This window comes from Salvelinus alpinus, chromosome 9, assembly GCF_045679555.1.
Source record: "Salvelinus alpinus chromosome 9, SLU_Salpinus.1, whole genome shotgun sequence".
Taxonomy (NCBI): Eukaryota; Metazoa; Chordata; class Actinopteri; order Salmoniformes; family Salmonidae; genus Salvelinus; species Salvelinus alpinus.
This window is the reverse complement of record NC_092094.1, coordinates 34026239-34046499: the sequence shown is the minus strand read 5'-3', so window position 1 is coordinate 34046499 and position 20261 is coordinate 34026239. Positions and strand designations below refer to the sequence as shown.

Here is a 20261-nt window from a genome sequence, read left to right as displayed (position 1 = left end):
CACATGACAGCCCGCTTGGTGTTTGCCAAAAGGCACCTAAAGGACTCTCAGACCATGAGAAACAAGATTCTCTGGTCTGATGAAACCAAGATTGAACTCTTTGGCTTGAATGGCAAGCATCACATCTGGATGAAATCTGGCACCATCCCTACGGTGAAGCATGGTGGTAGCAGCATCATGCTGTGGGGATGTTTTTCAGCAGCATGGACTGGGAGACTAGTCAGGATTGAGAGAAAGATGAACGGAGCATAGAACACAGAGATCCTTGATGAAAACCTGCTCCAGTGCACTCAGGACCTCAGACTGCGGCGAAGGTTCACCTTCCAACAGGACAACGACCCTAAGTACACAGCCAAGACAACGCAGGAGTGGCTTCAGGATATGTCTATGAATGTCCTTGAGTGGCCCAGCTAAGCTCGGACATGAACTCAATCGAACATCTCTATCACTTTTGGAAATGTGAATCCGGCCAGCACAACGACAATTGCCAGAGTCGTAGAGAAACACAAAATAAGGATGAAGCAGTTGTACACTGTACCCTTTGAGAGAAATGGTGAACGTGTGAAAGAACTCTGGTATCAATATGTCCAGGTTAGATGTCTGTTCAATAACTAAACAGGGTACATACACAGCTATGCATAATGTAAAGTACTGTAAAACTGTGGATTTATTGTATTTTAGAGAGTAATGGAGATGGAAGCCAGGCAAACTGCACATACATTCATCTTTGTGGATGAAGCTGGATTCAACCTGGCAAAAACACGCCGCAGGGGAAGAAATGTGATTGGATAGAGAGCAACCGTGGATGTCCCAGGCCAGAAAGGAGCTAACATCACAATGTGTGCAGCACTGTCCAATGATGGTTTGCTGTTACACAAACCACTCATTGTCCCCTACAATACAGATGCTCATTTCTTTTCTGGATGACCTGCATAATCAACTTGTACCAGCGAAGGAGAGAGGGGCAAGAAACTTCCCTACCTTCGTTGTTGTGTGGGATAATGTGGCATTCCACCACTCTGCTGCAGTCACAGACTGGTTTGCTGCACATCCCAGGATGTCAGTACTATTCCTGCCTCCATACTCCCCCTTCCTAAACCCGATAGAGGAGTTTTTCTCTGCATGGAGGTGGAAGGTTTATGACCCCCCTCTACATGACCAGATGTCCTTACTGGATGCCATGAATGTGGGGTGTGGAGACACTTCTCCTGAAGACTGCCAGGGTGTGGAGACACTTCTCCTGAAGACTGCCAGGGTGTGGAGACATTTCTCCTGAAGACTGCCAGGGTTGGATTAGACATTCCAGAAGATACTTTCCAAGATGCATCACCAGAGAAGACATAAGATGGGATGTTGATGAGAACTTGTGGCCAAATGCAGGAGAGAGGGAGAACTAGAACCCTCACAGTACTGTACAGTATGAGTGATTATACTATACATGTTGATGAGAACTACAACCCTCACAGTACTGTACAGTATGAGTGATTATACTATACATGTTGATGAGAACTAGACCCCTCACAGTACTGTACAGTATGAGTGATTATACTATACATGTTGATGAGAACTAGAACCCTCACAGTACTGTACAGTATGAGTGTACTATACATGTTGATGAGAACTAGAACCCTCGCAGTAATGTACAGTATGAGTGATTATACTATACATGTTGATGAGAACTAGAACCCTCACAGTACTGTACAGTATGAGTGATTATACTATACATGTTGATGAGAACTAGACCCCTCACAGTACTGTACAGTATGAGTGATTATACTATACATGTTGATGAGAACTAGACCCCTCACAGTACTGTACAGTATGAGTGTACTATACATGTTGATGAGAACTAGAACCCTCACAGTACTGTACAGTATGAGTGATTATACTATACATGTTGATGAGAATTAGACCCCTCACAGTACTGTACAGTATGAGTGATTATACTATACATGTTGATGAGAATTAGACCCCTCACAGTACTGTACAGTATGAGTGATTATACTATACATGTTGATGAGAACTAGAACCCTCACAGTACTGTACAGTATGAGTGATTATACTATACATGTTGATGAGAACTAGAACCCTCACAGTACTGTACAGTATGAGTGATTATACTATACATGTTGATGAGAACTAGAACCCTCACAGTACTGTACAGTATGAGTGATTATACTATACATGTTGATGAGAACTAGACCCCTCACAGTACTGTACAGTATGAGTGATTATACTATACATGTTGATGAGAACTAGAACCCTCACAGTACTGTACAGTATGAGTGATTATACTCTACATGTTGATGAGAACTAGAACCCTCACAGTACTGTACAGTATGAGTGATTATACTATACATGTTGATGAGAACTAGACCCCTCACAGTACTGTACAGTATGAGTGATTATACTATACATGTTGATGAGAACTAGAACCCTCACAGTACTGTACAGTATGAGTGATTATACTATACATGTTGATGAGAACTAGACCCCTCACAGTACTGTACAGTATGAGTGATTATACTATACATGTTGATGAGAACTAGAACCCTCACAGTACTGTACAGTATGAGTGATTATACTATACATGTTGATGAGAACTAGAACCCTCACAGTACTGTACAGTATGAGTGATTATACTATACATGTTGATGAGAACTAGACCCCTCACAGTACTGTACAGTATGAGTGATTATACTATACATGTTGATGAGAACTAGAACCCTCGCAGTACTGTACAGTATGAGTGATTATACTATACATGTTGATGAGAACTAGACCCCTCGCAGTACTGTACAGTATGAGTGATTATACTATACATGTTGATGAGAACTAGAACCCTCACAGTACTGTACAGTATGAGTGATTATACTATACATGTTGATGAGAACTAGAACCCTCACAGTACTGTACAGTATGAGTGATTATACTATACATGTTGATGAGAACTAGAACCCTCACAGTACTGTACAGTATGAGTGATTATACTATACATGTTGATGAGAACTAGAACCCTCACAGTACTGTACAGTATGAGTGATTATACTATACATGTTGATGAGAACTAGACCCCTCACAGTACTGTACAGTATGAGTGATTATACTATACATGTTGATGAGAACTAGAACCCTCACAGTACTGTACAGTATGAGTGATTATACTATACATGTTGATGAGAACTAGAACCCTCACAGTACTGTACAGTATGAGTTATTATACTATACATGTTGATGAGAACTAGAACCCTCACAGTACTGTACAGTATGAGTGATTATACTATACATGTTGTTGATGGGTTTTTTGTAATTATTATTGCAGCCCTGGAATTTCAGGAATTTGTTTTTTGTTTCAACTTTTTATTTTTCACAAGTAAATTATTACATGCCAAGATATAGAAAAAAATAAAGGCTATTGAAGCCAATTGCTGCGTTTCTGATTAATTCTTGTTACATATACTTTAGTACAGTCAATAAAGTGAAAAGGTGTTATTCTTATTCTACAATGAAATACTGATTTATGTGAAAAATCATTCAGACTTCAAAGAGAAAAGTTAATCATTTATGTAATGCTCCCTGTTGTTAGTGTTTTTCAGGTCAGTGTGTTAAGAGAGACAACGTATGCTTTCTGAGTGAGAATTGTTGCCAGTTTTCTGGTCGAACAAGCTTATTTTGAGACATGTATGAAGTGTTTTGGTGGTTTGAGTGAGTTTTGGAGGTGAGATTAACTGTTTGGCCAAGATGCATGTTGGTAATGCAGACTGTGTGAAGAGTTATGAAAAAGTTGCTTCACTATTGACCGATTCTTGTTAGCAATTGAAAAAACCTGTAATATCCCACTTAGGAGACAAGTAGGAGAAAATGCCTCGGAAAGATTTTGAGTGCTAGAGAGCTCCTCTTTGTTTACGCCCATTCAGCATTGTTCACACCCTCTTAAGCCATAGCCCCACCCATCTCTTTAAAAAACGTGTAAAGAAACGCGTGGCCAACCGTCAGCATGGTCAAGCCCTCCATTATCTCAGCCAATCATGTCTAGCTAGGAAGGATTATGTCTTTCTCCCTATGTACAGTAGCTCAGGCTAAACTAGGCTCCTAATTTAACATTCATATTTACAACTCCCATACAAGTTTGTAATTAAGGTACATGAAAGTTTACATGTTTAAGAAGGCATGTCTGCAAAAACGGCCTTACTGGGAAGTAGCAACTAGCGTCATCCACCCCCATTGCGCTGGCGTGTCACATATGAGTTGGCATAGGAATTGGCATGACAACGACCAAAGAAATAGTTATAAATTGTACATTTGGCATGATAATGACCATAGCAGTTAAACAGATCTGGGACCAGGCTACAATGGTGGCAGATGGGGTGAGTAACCACCATTAACATGGTCCCAGGAGCTCACAGCACACACACCCTTTTCCACACACACCAGAACAACAAGGAGGCCTGGTGCCTTAACTTTGTCTTTAATCTTGACGGTAACTGAAAGCAGTATTTTTCTGATAGGTTCTTTTCAGTAAGACTAGCAGGGGCCTGAGCCAAGCCCAGCCTGTGGAGCGGAGCAGGAGTAAGGGCCACCAACAGTGTGCCTGAGTTTGGTCAGTCACACACCTGCTCCCTGACACACAGTGATATCTCTGTCCACTCTGTCATCTCTCCTCTCTGTCTGTTGTGAGGGCTGTATCAGCTGATGTCATGTCCAGCAGCTCACCTCCTCTCCTCTCCTGGGCTGTATTGATCAGTCCCATGGTTTAATCCTCCTCCTCTGTCTACCACAGTTCAATCTCCCCTCGCTCCCACTTTCACTACCTACCGCAACTTACTCCTGATGCCTTTATAAACCTTTCTGGTCCATACCCCTCTGCAGCTCTCATTTCCTCCTTGCAAATACTGTGTGTGTGTGTGTGTGTGTGTGTGTGTGTGTGTGTGTGTGTGTGTGTGTGTGTGTGTGTGTGTGTGTGTGTGTGTGTGTGTGTGTGTGTGTGTGTGTGTGTGTGTGTGTGTGTGTGTGTGTGTGTGTGTGTGTGTGTGTGTGTGTGTGTGTGTGAGAGTGTGTGTGTGGGCGTGTGTGTGTGGGCGTGTGTGTGTGTGTGTGTGTGTGTGTGTGTGTGTGTGTGTGTGTGTGTGTGTGTGTGTGTGTGTGTGTGTGTGTGTGTGTGTGTGTGTGTGTGTGTGTGTGTGTGTGTGTGTGTGTGTGTGTGTGTGTGTGTGTGTGTGTGTGAGAGTGTGTGTGTGAGCGTGTGTGTGTGCGCATGTGTGTGTGTGTGTGTGTGTGTGTGGAGTGTGTGTGTGTGTGGAGCTCCTTGAATTATTGCCTGTTCTATAGCCACTCTCACTCAGTTTTACCACTGATACTACTTCAATTAAAGTCTTCAGTGCTCCAGGTTTAAAATTATTTCCCCAAAATGTAATTTCTGAGCTTCGAGAGGTCGGGGGGCCATTTACACTCCTTCAAGATAGGGATTTTCTTGACCATTTTATTAAATTAATACATTTTCCTTCTTTGCTGGAGGGAGCCCTGTAAATGAATTATGAAACCATATACATTAAAATTTGCCTTTTTAATCCAAAACTTTACAGAGGTGTTTCCTAAAAAAAGGTGCTTTGTCATTGTGCTACCCTTTCACATAGCTGTGGCAGAAATGTTTTAACTACTGGCCAATAAATAGAATGAATGAAAGTATTTTTCTACTATCACATGGAATCCTCCTCTAATTCCCTGTCACCTCCAGAGATGTGCTCCTAATCTGTTGGCATGGCTTGGCTCAGAGTGACTGGCAGGGGAGCAGTGGGCAGCAGCGTGTGCCAGTTCGCCCCTGGGAGTGCTCATTGACACAGCATGGCCCTGCTCCAGCCCCCAGGCCCTCTGCGGACCTTGGCTCCAGGTGGACAGGATGTCTAGTCCTCCACCGGAGGTCCAGCTGTAGCCGCAAACTGGCTCCTCTCACTGGGACACTCTTACTCTCTCTCTCTCTCTCTCTGGCTCCAACCTCTCTCTCCCTCCCCACCCTCTCTCTTTTCTCTCTCTACCCCTCTTTGCATAGCCCCGGTGGCTTCAAAAATAACTGCCTCTCTGTCTGTTTGCCTGCTCTGTCCTGAAGCCTGGAAGTAGAATCTTTCTGCCTCTCTTGTGCTTAGAGACGGATGTTGATCATGGTATTTCTTCACTCTGGGAAAGGTGACAGAGTAGTGACAGGGAAGTAAAGTCTGTCTGCCTCGCACAGATCTGTCATTATTTATTGACCGTAAATCCCTGGGAGCCTCTCTCAGGCCTAGTGTCTGGTAGGAGGGACACAGAGGGGAGACGGGTTGGATTTAAGGCAGACACAATGTACCTAGACAAGCGACCAGCTCACCTGGGAAATGCCACTCTTATGTCCACACATGAAAATGCATGGCGATGTACAGGGAGGAGGATCACTGGAGCCTACTGTCAATGGAGCCTACATAGGGTACCAGTACCGAGTCGATGTGCAGGAGTACAAGGTAAATAAAGGAGACATGTATATATAACTAGGAATAAAGTGACTAGATAGATAATAAACAATGTGATGAGTAAAAAAAGTTTGTGCAAAAAGGGTCAATACAGATAGTCTGGATAGCTATTTGGTTAACTATGTAACTATCTATTTAGCAGTATTATGGCATGGAGGTAGAAGCTGTTCAGGGTCCTGTTGGTTCCAGACTTGGTGCACCAGTATCGCTTACTGTGCGGTAGCAGAGAGTAGCAGAGAGAATACTCTCTGCTAAACAGTCCCACAGCCAGCATGGTGATGGCTGGAACACAACACAACAGAACAGAGTCTGCTTCCAAAAGGAATGAGGCACACTGAGCACAGAGATCTGGCTGGGAAATATCTCTCTTTATATCTCTAATTAAAGAGATCATGAACATCAACATCATGTTTAGAGTTTTATAGCTTCAACATACTGCTCAGCTCTCGAAAGTGCCAATACATTTTGTTCGTAAAGCTGAGTAAATATGGCCATGTGGTGAGTGGTGCCACAAGGCAAACACAAGCTCTGTGTTGGCCAACAAACCTTGTCACAAATCGGTAGTATCTGTAGTATGTGTGACTGCCCTTGACCAGCACAAAAACATCCTGTGGCGTACTGCATTAGCATCGAATAGCCCCCGCGATATGCAACTTTTCAGGGAAGTTAGGAACCAATATACACAGGCAGTTAGGAAAGCAAAGGCTAGCTTTTTCAAACAGAAATTTGCATCCTGTAGCACAAACTGCAAAAAGTTCTGGGAAACTGTAAAGTCCATGGAGAATAAGAGCACCTCCTCCCAGCTGCCCACTGCACTGAAGATAGAAAACACTGTCACCACCAATAAATCCACGATAATTGAGAATTTCAATAAGCATTTTTCTACGGCTGGCCATGCTTTCCACCTGGCTACCCCTACCCTGGTCAACAGCCCTGCACCCCCCACAGCAACTTGCCCAAACCTCCCCCATTTCTCCTTCACCCAAATCCAGATAGCTGATGTTCTGAAAGAGTTGCAAAATCTGGACCCCTACAAATCAGCCGGGCTAGAAAATCTGGACCCTCTCTTTCTAAAATGATCTTCCGAAATTGTTGCAACCCCTATTACTAGCCTGTTCAACCTCTCTTTCGTATCGTCTGAGATTTCCAAAGATTGGAAAGCAGCCGCGGTCATCCCCCTCTTCAAAGGGGGAGACACTCTAGTACCAAACTGCTACAGACCTATATCTATTTTACCCTATCTTTTTCTAAGGTCTTCGAAAGCCAAGTTAACAAACAGACTACTGAACATTTCGAATCCCACCGTACCTTCTCCGCTTGCAATCTGGTTTCAGAGCTGGTTATGGGTGCACCTCAGCCACGCTCAAGGTCCTAAACAATATCATAACCGCCATCGATAAGAGACAATACTGTGCAGCCGTATTCACCGACCTGGCCAAGGCTTTCGACTCTGTCAATCACCACATTCTTATCTGCAGACTCAACGGCCTTGGTTTCTCAAATGACTGCCTCGCCTGGTTCACCAACTACTTCTCAGACAGAGTTCAGTGTGTCAAATCGGAGGGCCTATTGTCCAGGCCCCCCTGGCAGTCTCTATGGGGGTGCCACAGGGTTCAATTCTCGGGCCGACTCTCTTCTCTGTATACATCAATGATGTCGCTCTTGCTGCTGGTGATTCTCTGATCCACCTCTATGCAGACGACACCATTCTGTATACTTCTGGCCCTTCTTTGGACACTGTGTTAATTAACCTCCAGACGAGCTTCAATGCCATACAACACTCCTTCTGTGGCCTCCAACTGCTCTTAAATGCAAGTAAAACTAAATGCATGCTCTTCAACCGATCGCTACCAGCACCTGCCCGCCCATCCAGCATCACTACTCTGGACGATTCTGACTTAGAATATGTGGACAATTACAAATACCTAGGTGTCTGGTTAGACTTTAAAATATTGTTCCAGACTCACATTAAACATCTCCAATCCAAAATCAAATCTAGAATCGGCTTCCTATTTCACAACAAAGCATCCTTCACTCATGCTGCCAAACATACCCTCGTAAAACTGACTATCCTACCGATCCTTGACTTCAGCGATGTCATTTACAAAATAGCCTCCAACACTCTACTCAGCAAATTGGATGCAGTCTATCACAGTGCCATCCGTTTTGTCACCAAAGCCCCATATACTACCCACCACTGCGACCTCTATGCTCTCGTTGGCTGGCCCTCGCTTCATATTCGTCGCCAAACCCACTGGCTCCAGGTCATCTAGAAGTTTTTGATAGGTAAAGCTCCGCCTTATCTCAGCTCACTGGTCACCATAGCAGCACCCACCCGTAGCACATACTCCAGCAGATATATGTCACTGGTCACCCCCGAAGCCTATTCCTCCTTTGGCCGCCTTTCCTTCCAGTTCTCTGCTGCCAATGACTGGAACGAATTGCAAAAATCACTGAAGCTGGAGACTCATATCTCCCTCTCTAACTTTAAGCATCAGCTGTCAGAGCAGCTCACAGATCACTGCATCTGTACATAGCCCATCTGTAAATTGCACGTCTAACTACCTCATCCCCATATTGTTATTTATTTATTTATTGCTCCTTTGCACCCCAGTATCTCTACTTGCACACTCATCTTCTGCACATCTACCACTCCAGTGTTTAATTGCTAAACGGCCTATTTATTGCCTTACCTCCCTAATCTTACCTCATTTGCACACAATGTATATAGATTTTTTTTCCTATTGTGTTATTGACTGTACGTTTGTTTATTCCATGTGTACCTCTGTGTTGTTGTTTGTGTGGCCCTGTTTTGCTCTATCTTGGCCAGGTTGCAGTTGTAAATGAGAACTTGTTCTCAACTGGCCTACCTGGTTAAATAAAGGTGAAATAAAATAGATGTCAAAAAAATGTGTGCGAATGTGTTTTGTATGTATTTGTGCCTGATTGGAACGCTGCCTTCTGCTGGTCGAACACATGGTAGAAAGCACTTCTCAACGACTCCACCATAGAGGTTTCAAAGAGAACTAATACAATTGAATACATTTCCATCTCTGATTTGCATATCATGACATTCAGCTTTGTTTCTGCATCCCCCCCCCCCACCCCCCCACCCCCCCGGTGTCAGGTCTAACTGGCTGAAGCCATGCTGTGGGCGGAGGGCAGCCCTATGGCAGGTATGTCTGCTGAGCGCAGGCTTCAACTGTTTCCTGGTGGCTTGTGTCATCCTGGTGGTCGTGCTGCTGTGTCTGGAGCTGCTCATCGACACCAAGCTTCTGCAATGTGAGTGACCCTGGACCTGTCTTTGTATTAGAACCTGGATATAGGCTTATAGATACATGAACATTTGAGTTACTTGCACATATCTTCAATTGTGATTCGACCCTTAGGGAAGTTAAAACACACAAAACAGCTGTGGAATTTGTGTTATGTTGGAATTTGGAATTTACAAAAATGCACATCTGTTATTAGGAATGTAGCTAATGTTGGCGCTAGGCCTGTTGTATAATACAGTACCTATTATTACGCAGTGACAGTGACAGGTCCAGGACCTGGGGCTGTGACCTCTCCCCTATAATATCAGCATCATTAGTATTCCTCAGTAAACAGTGACAGGTGGTCTAATGCCACTGTGACCCATAGCACATGGAGATGACCTCATCTGCATCATCTTGCTCTGGAGAAGTGGGTGTCCTCATCTGTCATGGGTTACGGTCAGGAGTCCCCACCTCTGTGGTGTCACAAGCTCTATGAACGATGGTAGGGCTATATGGGTTACAGGTCAATATGGATGTATCTTAACGTATTCAAGTCTTAACAAGTTCCTGGAGGCAGATTGAAGAGACGGGACGGTTGGGAGGTAAAGTAAGACAAATAAATGGGGAGAGAGAGGTTGTCTGTCTGCTGGGTGAATGTACAGAGAGAGGGAGGGATGGAGGAAGATTAATGGACTGATGGACAGATCAGTGAGCACAACAAATAAAGACAGAAGGGAAGAGGTGCTTGAAGAGAAATGCTGTAGCTGACAGCCTAATGTAGTACGATGCTGGCCACAATTAGGCTGATGAATAGGCATGAAGTCAGACAAACCTGTGCATGCACATCTTTGCCTATATAATATATACAGTATATATACAGTGCATTCAGAAAGTATTCAGACCCCTTGACTTTTTACACAATTTGTTACGTTACAGCCTTATTCTAAATTGGATTAAATATATTTTTTTCATCATTAATCTACACACAATACCCCATAATGACAAAGCGAAAACATTTTTTTAGACATTTTTGCAAATGTATTAAAATAAAAACGGAAATACCTTATTTACATAAGTATTCAGACCCTTTCCTATGAGACTTGAAATTGAGCTCAGGTGCATCCTGTTTCCATTGATCCTCCTTGAGATGTTTCTACAACTTGATTGGAGTCCACCTGTGGTAAATTCAATTGATTGGACATGATTTGATTTGGAAAGGCACACACCTGTCTATATAAGGTCCCACAGTTGACAGTGCATGTCAGAGCAAAAACCAAGCAATGAGGTCGAAGCAATTGTTCGTATAGCCCCGAGACAGGGAGCCGAGGCACAGATCTGGGGAAGGTACAAGCATTTCTGCAGCATTGAAGGTCCCCAGGAACACAGTGGCCTCCATCGTTCTTAAATGGAAGAAGTTTGGAACCATCAAAAGACTCTTCCTGGAGCTGGCCGCCCGGCCAAACTGAGCAATATGCAAAAATGTCTAAAAACCTGTTTTTGCTTTATCATTATGGGGTATTGTTTGTAGATTGATGACGGGGAAAAAACTTTGTAATCGATTTTAGAATAAGGCTGTAATGTATCAAAATGTGGAATAAGTCAAGGGGTCTGAATACTTTCCGAATGCACTGCATATGCCATTTAACAGACACTTTTATCCAAAGCAAACTACAGTCAAGCGTGTATACACTGAGCTCTACACACTGAGCTACAGAGGGCTATGTGTTTGTGCTTGGGTCTGTCTCCAGTATTTACCAATTGATCTGAACCCTGACTAAACTAGTCATCTTGAAACGGTGTCTCTGCTGTGCTGTCTTCACAGTTAACAACGCGTTCCAGTTTGCCAGCATCATCCACTGGATCAGCCTGGCCATTCTGTCTGTGTTCTTCACTGAGGTGAGCCACTCTCTCTCTCTCTCTCTCTCTCTCTCTCTCTCTCTCTCTCTCTCTCTCTCTCTCTCTCTCTCTCTCTCTCTCTCTCTCTCTCTCTCTCTCTCTCTCTCTCTCTCTCTCTCTCTCTCTCTCTCTCTCTCTCTCTCTCTCTCTCTCCCCTCCCCCCACAGTCACCACAGTGGCAGCAGGCTCACTTAAAGCTGATGTAGCGGAGGGTTGATTTAATGCTCTAGTGTGCTATAGTTGTATGAGACAAAGGTGAGCTAGAGAGGTGCAGTGGTGTATTCTGATTACTACACCAAATTAAGCCCTGGCCTTTCTTTTATCAACACTTATCGACTTATTAGAGCGTTGGTCAATGTACTCTATTGGTCCATCACATACAGTATATTGTTAAACATAAACACAGCTATTTCATTTGCTCCTTGTTCACAGCGTTACAGCCTCCTCGATCTCACTCATTCTGGTACTATTTCCCTTCACAACTTGCTGTGACTGTTAATTGCTCTTGATGTATTAGGTTTCGTCAACGTAATCACTTTTATCTAAAATGCAGATAGAGCTTTTCTGTTGCACCGTAGCTTTTAACTAGCGCCAGAGCCTCAGATAAACCCTATTGATTACCGTTTCCTCAGGCCTAGCAGCATTTATCTTAGTAGTTCTCTGTTCACCGGTCTGCTGCTCTATTTGGTTGAGAAACAGTACAGTGGTTTTCCTTTAAAGGTTGCGGCGTACTGCAGCACAGCTTGTGGGGTGCCGCAGAATTCTATGTCAAGTTATTTATGTGTCAGCCATTGTTGCCAGAATGATGCAATTTACCACAATCTGCCACCGTCTACCATGTGTATGTGTTTTAGTTATCAATGAAAGCTAACCCTTAGTGATTCATGTAAGTATTGGCTGTGGCAGGACAGCTTCTGCTCAGGTGGAATCCTGAATATGTAAAAAGAGAGGAGAGGAGTGCAGTGGCCTTCTGCAGCCCCTGATGAGTCAGCTGTAGCTGGTGCAGTGTGTCTCTAATTGTTTGAAGGAAATCTGACCGCTGTGGTAGTGAACTGTAGGAGTATGTCATTGATGAATTGCCGGTGGATAGATGAAAAAACTGAATCACAACTGCAATTCACTTTCGCTGAGACATTAGTATTTTTAGGGGTGTGTTTACAACTAAAGGAAATGTATTCTATTGCTATGGTTCTCTTCCCCAATCCTTTTTACCCTTTCCCTCCCTATCTCCCTCCCCCACTCTCCCTCCCTCCCGCTCTCTCAGACGGTGTTCAGAATTGTGGTGCTGGGGATCTGGGATTACATCGAGAACAAAGTGGAGGTAAGCTCCCTGGGGGGCCATTAGTCCTGAGGTGGGGCTCGGAGCACCCCATCACTTCCACAGCAATATCATTCTCCCAATGTCAGACATCAGACTGGAAACCGCCCACAGGCCTAGAGCGAATGTTCTGAAACTTGGATGTGTACATATTTTTTCATTCAAATATTGTCTGCTTGCTAATATCTTTGTGTGTGTGTGTGTTTGTGTGTAGGTGTTTGACGGTGCAGTCATAGTCCTGTCCCTGGCCCCCATGGTGGCCTCAACGGTGGCCAACGGCCCCAGCAGCCCCTGGGACGCCATCGGCCTCATCATCACCCTGCGCATCTGGAGGGTCAAGAGGATCATCGATGGTGAGGCTGGGAGGGCCTGGGGTAGATGGATGGGGTGCAGAGGGTGGATGAATACAGTCTCCTCTGTGCCATGTCCTTAACTGTCAAATTGCAGAGATACGACAACAATATTTCAGCAGCTCCACCCCTATGAATGTCATTATCCTAACTGGTTTTTTACTGAGTTTTACGTTTTTTTTTTACCATGCATATTACCAACCACAATCAATACTTGCTTTACAACACAATGACAAATACATACATAATCTGATACAGATACACACACATTGTACTGTTTCTTGACTCTAAACTGTTTTCAATTGTTACGCCCTCTTGTGGAAGTTCCATGTTTCACACGCACACACACGTACAATGATTGATTTAAGACAGGAAACATATTTTTATTACTGATCATAATCCCTCTTATGTGGCCTACTACGGATATAAAAAAAAATAAGTTATGTCAGTTTGACTGTGTTTATCCCTACAAAGCAGTCTCTATAACAGTCTGTCCTGTGTTCTGTCCCAGCCTACGTGCTGCAGGTGAAGGTGGAGATGGAGATGGAGATGGAGAACCAGCAGTATGAGAAGGCCAAAGCTGTCAGGGAGGAGCAGCTGGAGAGACTCACCCAGATCTGCCAGGAGCAGGCAGTATGTTTACACATCTGTCTAACTAGTTACCATTACCTGTCATTGACCAGTAGAGGGCAGCAAAGTGCCAGACATAATTGCTAAAATAACACATTCAAATTCACACACGTATTAGTGCAATAACCAAACTTTTAATCTGACAAACACTGAATTGTGTCACACTGACCCTTTGAATACATAAATACATTACATATCCTTAATAGGAGATACTATCAGGTTCTGTATTCAGTCATAATGATTCACAACATTCATGTTATTCCCATAATGGGATTTCCATTCAGGAAAATGATCCAGTCACATTTGTCCCTGTAATATAGTAAAGCTGAGGGCTTATGACTGTCACTGTACAACCCTGCTGGGTCCTGTTGACCCAAGAGGGAAAAGGTTTATGTTCTAACCATTAGAGGGATATGTAATGTGTACATACGTATATGTCATCTATTTATGTGTGCAAGGGTCAGTGTGACACAAGTCAGGGTTTGGCAATACAGCCAACAGCTACCAGTAATGTAGTTAATGGATGAGATACAGTGGTTTGGACGTTAGGACCAGAGCTCTTAAAGGGTGTTCAGGTGTTTGTATGCAAGGATAACACATGTATGTTCTCCCTTTGTCCACCCCCCCCCTTCTATCTCTCTCTTTCTCGCTCTTTCTTTCTCTCTCTCTCTCGCTCTCTTTCTTTCTCGCTCTCTTTCTTTCTTTCTCGCTCTCTCTCTATTAGTTTGAGATCAGGCAGCTGCGGGCCCACCTGGCTCAGCAGGACTTGGACCTGGTAGCAGAGCGAGAGGCTGCCATGCAGATCCACCATGTGTGGGGCAAGCAGAGCAGCAGCTTCCAGGAGGTGGACGGCCTGGCCCCTGGGGGCCCCGATCAGCGAGGCCAGGCTAAAGCCAGGGAGGCAGCGGCCTCTAGAGGTACCACACCCTGATCTGGTAGCATTACATCAGAAAACTGCAGATTGTCTCATCAAGATAGAACAATGTCATAGGGTTCTATCTCTAGGGATTGCCTGCTGGCTGTGGTTTCTAACCAAAGAGGATCTCTCTTGAAGCCAAGGGAATAGAGGGATGCCTTTGCCAAGTCAGATAAGATTTTCCAGGCAGAGTGGTCGAATGAACAGAGTGCTCTGTGCTTTGGGTCATGTTTGTTAACAGAGGTTGGCTTGGTCGAAAATATGTTCTCCGTTTACCTGGAAACCACAACAGACATCTAACAAACCACACCAGATTCCAGGGAGGATAGAATAGTAGAGTACTGTACAAGGAAAATAATTCCACAAGAACAGCAGCCTGATGGGAGGCCTACAGTGTGGGACCTCTGAGTCGGAAACCTCAGTGCTATGGGAGTGCTGTTTGAATGAGGACAAGATCCTCTATGTAAATATGCACTCCCCTTCGTGTTTATTTGGACAGTGAAGCACTTTATGTGTTTAGTCCCCTCCCCAATGGGCTCCCGAGTGATGCAGCCGGTCTAAGGCACTACAGTCCCTGGATGAAGCAGATGCTAAGCTACAGGACTGTTTTGATAGCACAGACTGTAATATGTTCTGGGATTCTTCCTATGGCATTGAGGAGTACACCACATCAGTCATTGGCTTCATCAATAAGTGCATCGATGACGTCGACCCCACAATGACTGTACATACATACCCCAACCAGAAGCCATGGCAACATCCGCACTGAGCTAAAGGCTAGAGCTGCCGCTTTTAAGGAGCAGGACTCTAACCCGGAAGCTTATAAGAAATCCCGCTATGCCCTCCGACGAACCATCAAACAGGCAGTGTCAATACAGGACTAAGATCGAATCGTACTACACCGGCTCCGATGCTCGTTGGATGTGGCAGGGCTTGCAAACCATTACAGACTACAAAGGGAAGCACAGCCGAGAGCTGCCCAGTGACACGAGCCTACCAGATGAGCTAAACTACTTCTATGCTCGCTTCGAGGCAAATAACACGGAAACATGCATGAGAGCACCAGCTGTTCCGGACGACTGTGTGATCACACTCTCCGCAGGCAATGTGAGTAAGACCTTTAAACAGGTCAACATTCACAAGGCCGTAGTGCCAGGCGGAGTATCAGTAATGTGTACTGCAAGCATGCGCTGAACAACTGGCAAATGTCTTCACTGACATTTTCAACCTCTCCCTGTCCAAGTCTGCAATACCAAAATGATTTAAGCAGACCACCATAGTCCCTGTGCCATACTAAGGTAATCTGCCTAAATGACTACCGACCCGTAGCACTCATGACTGTGGCCATGAAGTGCTTTGAAAGGCTGGTCATGGCTCACAACACCATTAACAGTCAACACGAGACCCACTCCAATTTTCCTACCGCCCTAACAGATCCACAGATGATGCAATGTCTATTTCACTCCACACTGGCCTTTCCCACCTGGACAAAAGGAACACCTGTGTAAGAATGCTATTCATTGACTACAGCTCAGTGTTCAACACCATGCTGTCCTCAAAGCTCATCAGTAAGCTTATGACCCTGGGACTAAACACCTCCCTCTGCAACTGGATCCTGGACTTCCTGACGGGCCGCCCCCAGGTGGTAAGGGTAGGTAACAACACATCCACCATGCTGATCCTCAACACAGGGGCCCCTCAGGGGTGCGTGCTCAGTCCCCTCCTGTACTCCCTGTTCACTCATGACTGCATGGCCAGGTACGACTCCATCACCATCATTAAGTTTGCGATGACACAACAGTGGTAGGCCTGATCACCGACAACGATGAGACAGCCTATAGGGAGGAGGTCAGAAACCTGGCCGTGTGATGCCAGGACAACAACCTCTCCCTCAACGTGATCAAGACAAAGGATATGATTGTGGACTACAGGAAAAGGAGGACCGAGCATACCCCCATTTTGATTGACAGGGCTGTAGTGAAGCAGGTTGAGAGCTTCAAGTTCCTTGGTGTCCACATCACAAACAAACTAACATTGTCCAAGCACACCAAGACAGTCTTGAAGAGGGCACGACAAAACCTATTCCCCCGCAGGAGACTGAAAAGATTTGGCATGGGTCCTCAGATCCTCAAAAGGTTCTACAGCTGCAGCATCGAGAGCATCTATCTCTAAACAGCTTCTACCCCCAAACCATAAGACTCCTGAACATCTAATCAAATGGATAATCAGACTATTTGCATTGCCACCCCCTCATTTACACTTCTGCTACTCTCTGTTATCTATGCATAGTCACTTTAATAACTCTACCTACATGTACATATTACCTCAAATAACCGGTGCCCCCGCACATTGACTCTGTACTGGTACCCCCTGTATATTGTCTCGCTATTGTTATTTTACTGCTGCTCTTTAACTACTTGTTACTTTTAATTCTTATTCATGTTTTTTAAACTGCATTATTGGTTGGGGGCTTGTAAGTAAGCATTTCACTGTAAGGTCTACACCTGTTGTATTCGGCGCATGTGACTAATAAAATTTGATTTGGTTCGAATTCAGGCTGAATCACATCCGGCCGTGGTTGGGAGTCCCATATGGCAGCGCACAATTGGCCCAGTGTCGTCCGGGTTTGGCCGGGGTAGGCCATCATTGTAAATAAGAATTTGTTCTTCACTGACTTGCCTAGTTAAATAAAAAAAATTGAAGGTGTCTTAAGTGTTTGGACAAATTCACTTACAGTGTATTACATTTAGTCAAAAGTGTAGTATTTGGTCCCATATCCCTAGCCCGTAATAACTACATCAAGCTTGTGATTCTACAAAGTTGTTGGATGCACTCGTAGTTTTTTGGTTGTGTTTTAGATTACGTTGTGCCCAATATAAATGAATGGTAAATTATGTATTGAGTCATTTTGGAGTCACTTTTATTGTAAATAAGAATGGTGGATGCTACCATGATTAAGGATAATAATGAATGAATACTAAATAATGATGAGGGAGAAAGTTACAGATGCACAAAGATCATGCTATCCTCTCACCATTACCAGTAACAGGGGATTATATCATTTTTGAGGAGTATGATATTTATGCCTCTGTAAATTTCTCACTCATCATTATTCACAATTGATTCATTATTATCCTTAATCATGGCAGCATCCACATTAACATAGAAGTGTTAAGAAACATATATATATATTTTTTTTTTTACAATAACATGACTCCAAAATGATACAATACATTATTTATCATTATTTTCTATTGGGCACAACATAATCCGAAACAGCACCAAAACAAACTATAAATGCATCCAACAAGTTTGCAGAGTCACAAGCTGGATGTAGTTATTGTGTGCTGGGAATATGGGAACAAATACAAAAATGTTGACAACATTTTATACACTATAAATACATTTTTCCAAATAGTTATGACACCTTCAAATGGGGGGACTAGATACATAGTGCTTTCATTTCCAAATGGTAAAACAGATCTATGAAAACACCCTCAAATAAAAGGTGACATTCTATACTGTCGCCTCATATAAAACATTTGATTTCAAATGCAAAATATATAAATAAAGGTTATGTATGAACAGTCAAAATCATGTTTTTCATAAAATGTGATGATATTTGAAGGAAACCAGATCAAAGTATGACGACTAATAACTGTTGCTTCTACATTGATAAAGTTTGATCATAAAGTTACTGGTCCCCTCCCCATATCAAACACTTGGAAACATGGACATGGTGACATCACCTTAATCTCATTTTAATACACCAATGGTAAAATTTATATTCTCTTGCCTAATTTAAATAAGTACCGCCTACATGGGAAAAGGTGTGTTTGCAGAGGGGCGTGGTTTATATAGCTAGATAGCTACTCTACTGGTGCCAAGCTTTGACTGTAGGGTGTCAGCAAATATAATTAAATGTTTACCATATTCATCTATGGCAAAGATACTTATATGTTTCCCCTTTCATCTGTGTCTGGTGTTAGCTAGTTACTGGTTAGCTGGGTCTTCAGCCAGCACGGAACAAAGGAGGGGGAAGGGTCGTTCAAAACTCTGACAGTTGTCATGACAACACATTCGTCAGTACTGCTGTGAACCGCATCACAAGAGACATATCAAATGGGAATGTATAAAAAAAATTGGCATCATTGAAGCAATTTCAATGTTTTTTGAGTTGCTTTGTGTATCAACAAATTAGTTGCTCACTGCATCCAAGTTGCTTGACATAGGAGTTTCAAAGAGCTGTCAATGTAGGCGAGCTCTTCAATATAAGCTCCCTGCCCACTCAACCTGTCTCTTCAAACTTCCTGGTAGTTAGCCATGAGAGAAAAAGTACTTTTCAAAAGGACTTTTCAGGACCTTTTAATAGCAATTTCCAATTGTTTTCCACAGCGTTTTCTGTGAATGGGATCTCCGCGAACGCAGGAACATTGCCTTTAAAAGCAGCAACGCCTATAACCCGCGATCGGATTTAATCATGAGGAGAACATCCGCCTAAACCTACTGTTTGTTTTCATGTCTCAGGAGAAGGAGTGCAGGAGTGCAGGGTGACTGGCATACTGGCATGGGGGTACTGAACTATTATCAAAACATAAGTCTTTAAAATTCTGAACAAACACTCCAATGAATACAGGAGCCATAAAACTTTCAAAGGGAGACAGATCATAAGTTGCAGGAGGTAGAGAAACAAAGCACTTTCCTTTAGTAATGACATAAATCACCCTGCTCCTCTCTCTGCTATATATCTGAGATGAGATATCTGAGGTTTCACAGAGAGGCTGTGTCAGACTGCAGCCTTTTAAGTGGTCCTCACATGCTCATGTGTTATTAATCGCAGAGTGATTGTCTCTGACGCCACATTTTAGTCCGAGCATCCCCTGCCTTCTTGGAACAGTCTTAAAATGAATATTTGAAGAAGAAACATAAATAAAACCCATCTGTCTAGTGGTCCTGAGGGAATGGGGATGGCACTTAGAGGTAAACTGTGACAGGTCAGAGATGCCAGCCACAGGCCCTTCTACCCACCACCTCACCTCTTTTTACATTCCTTGCTTTGCTCCTATGGGTTCAACCTTCTGGTCAGGAATATCTGACTGATGCATTCTGGGAGATCTTTACAGAACAAACATGGGAATAGATTGTCACAATCTCTATTAGATAAGGGTACCAAACATCTAACTCATTCAATTGTTTCTGAGAAAGAGTACATACCTATTTTGTTTCTTATTTCTTTCAGATCATGTTGTTCAAGATGACATGAACAACTACATCAGCCAGTACTACAGTGAGGCAAGCAGTGGTAAGAACAAACAATTGTCTACACCCTCACAGGTTTGTTTGTGTACTTTGCTTTGCGGACAGTCAGCAGGATCATGTATTGAGTCCAAGTTGTTT

At 43.6% G+C, this 20261-nt stretch overlaps 1 protein-coding gene across 1 annotated transcript in view; it reads left to right on the top strand.

Moving 5' to 3' along the window:
* The window catches only part of tmem266 (transmembrane protein 266), a 45342-nt gene that overhangs the window by 23875 nt on the left and 1206 nt on the right, over nt 1-20261 (top strand). Inside the window, 7 exon segments of the mRNA XM_071416907.1 lie at nt 9625-9779; nt 11577-11650; nt 12915-12971; nt 13183-13321; nt 13830-13951; nt 14673-14865; nt 20104-20166. Of these exon segments, the coding sequence (XP_071273008.1) occupies nt 9625-9779; nt 11577-11650; nt 12915-12971; nt 13183-13321; nt 13830-13951; nt 14673-14865; nt 20104-20166 (803 nt within the window).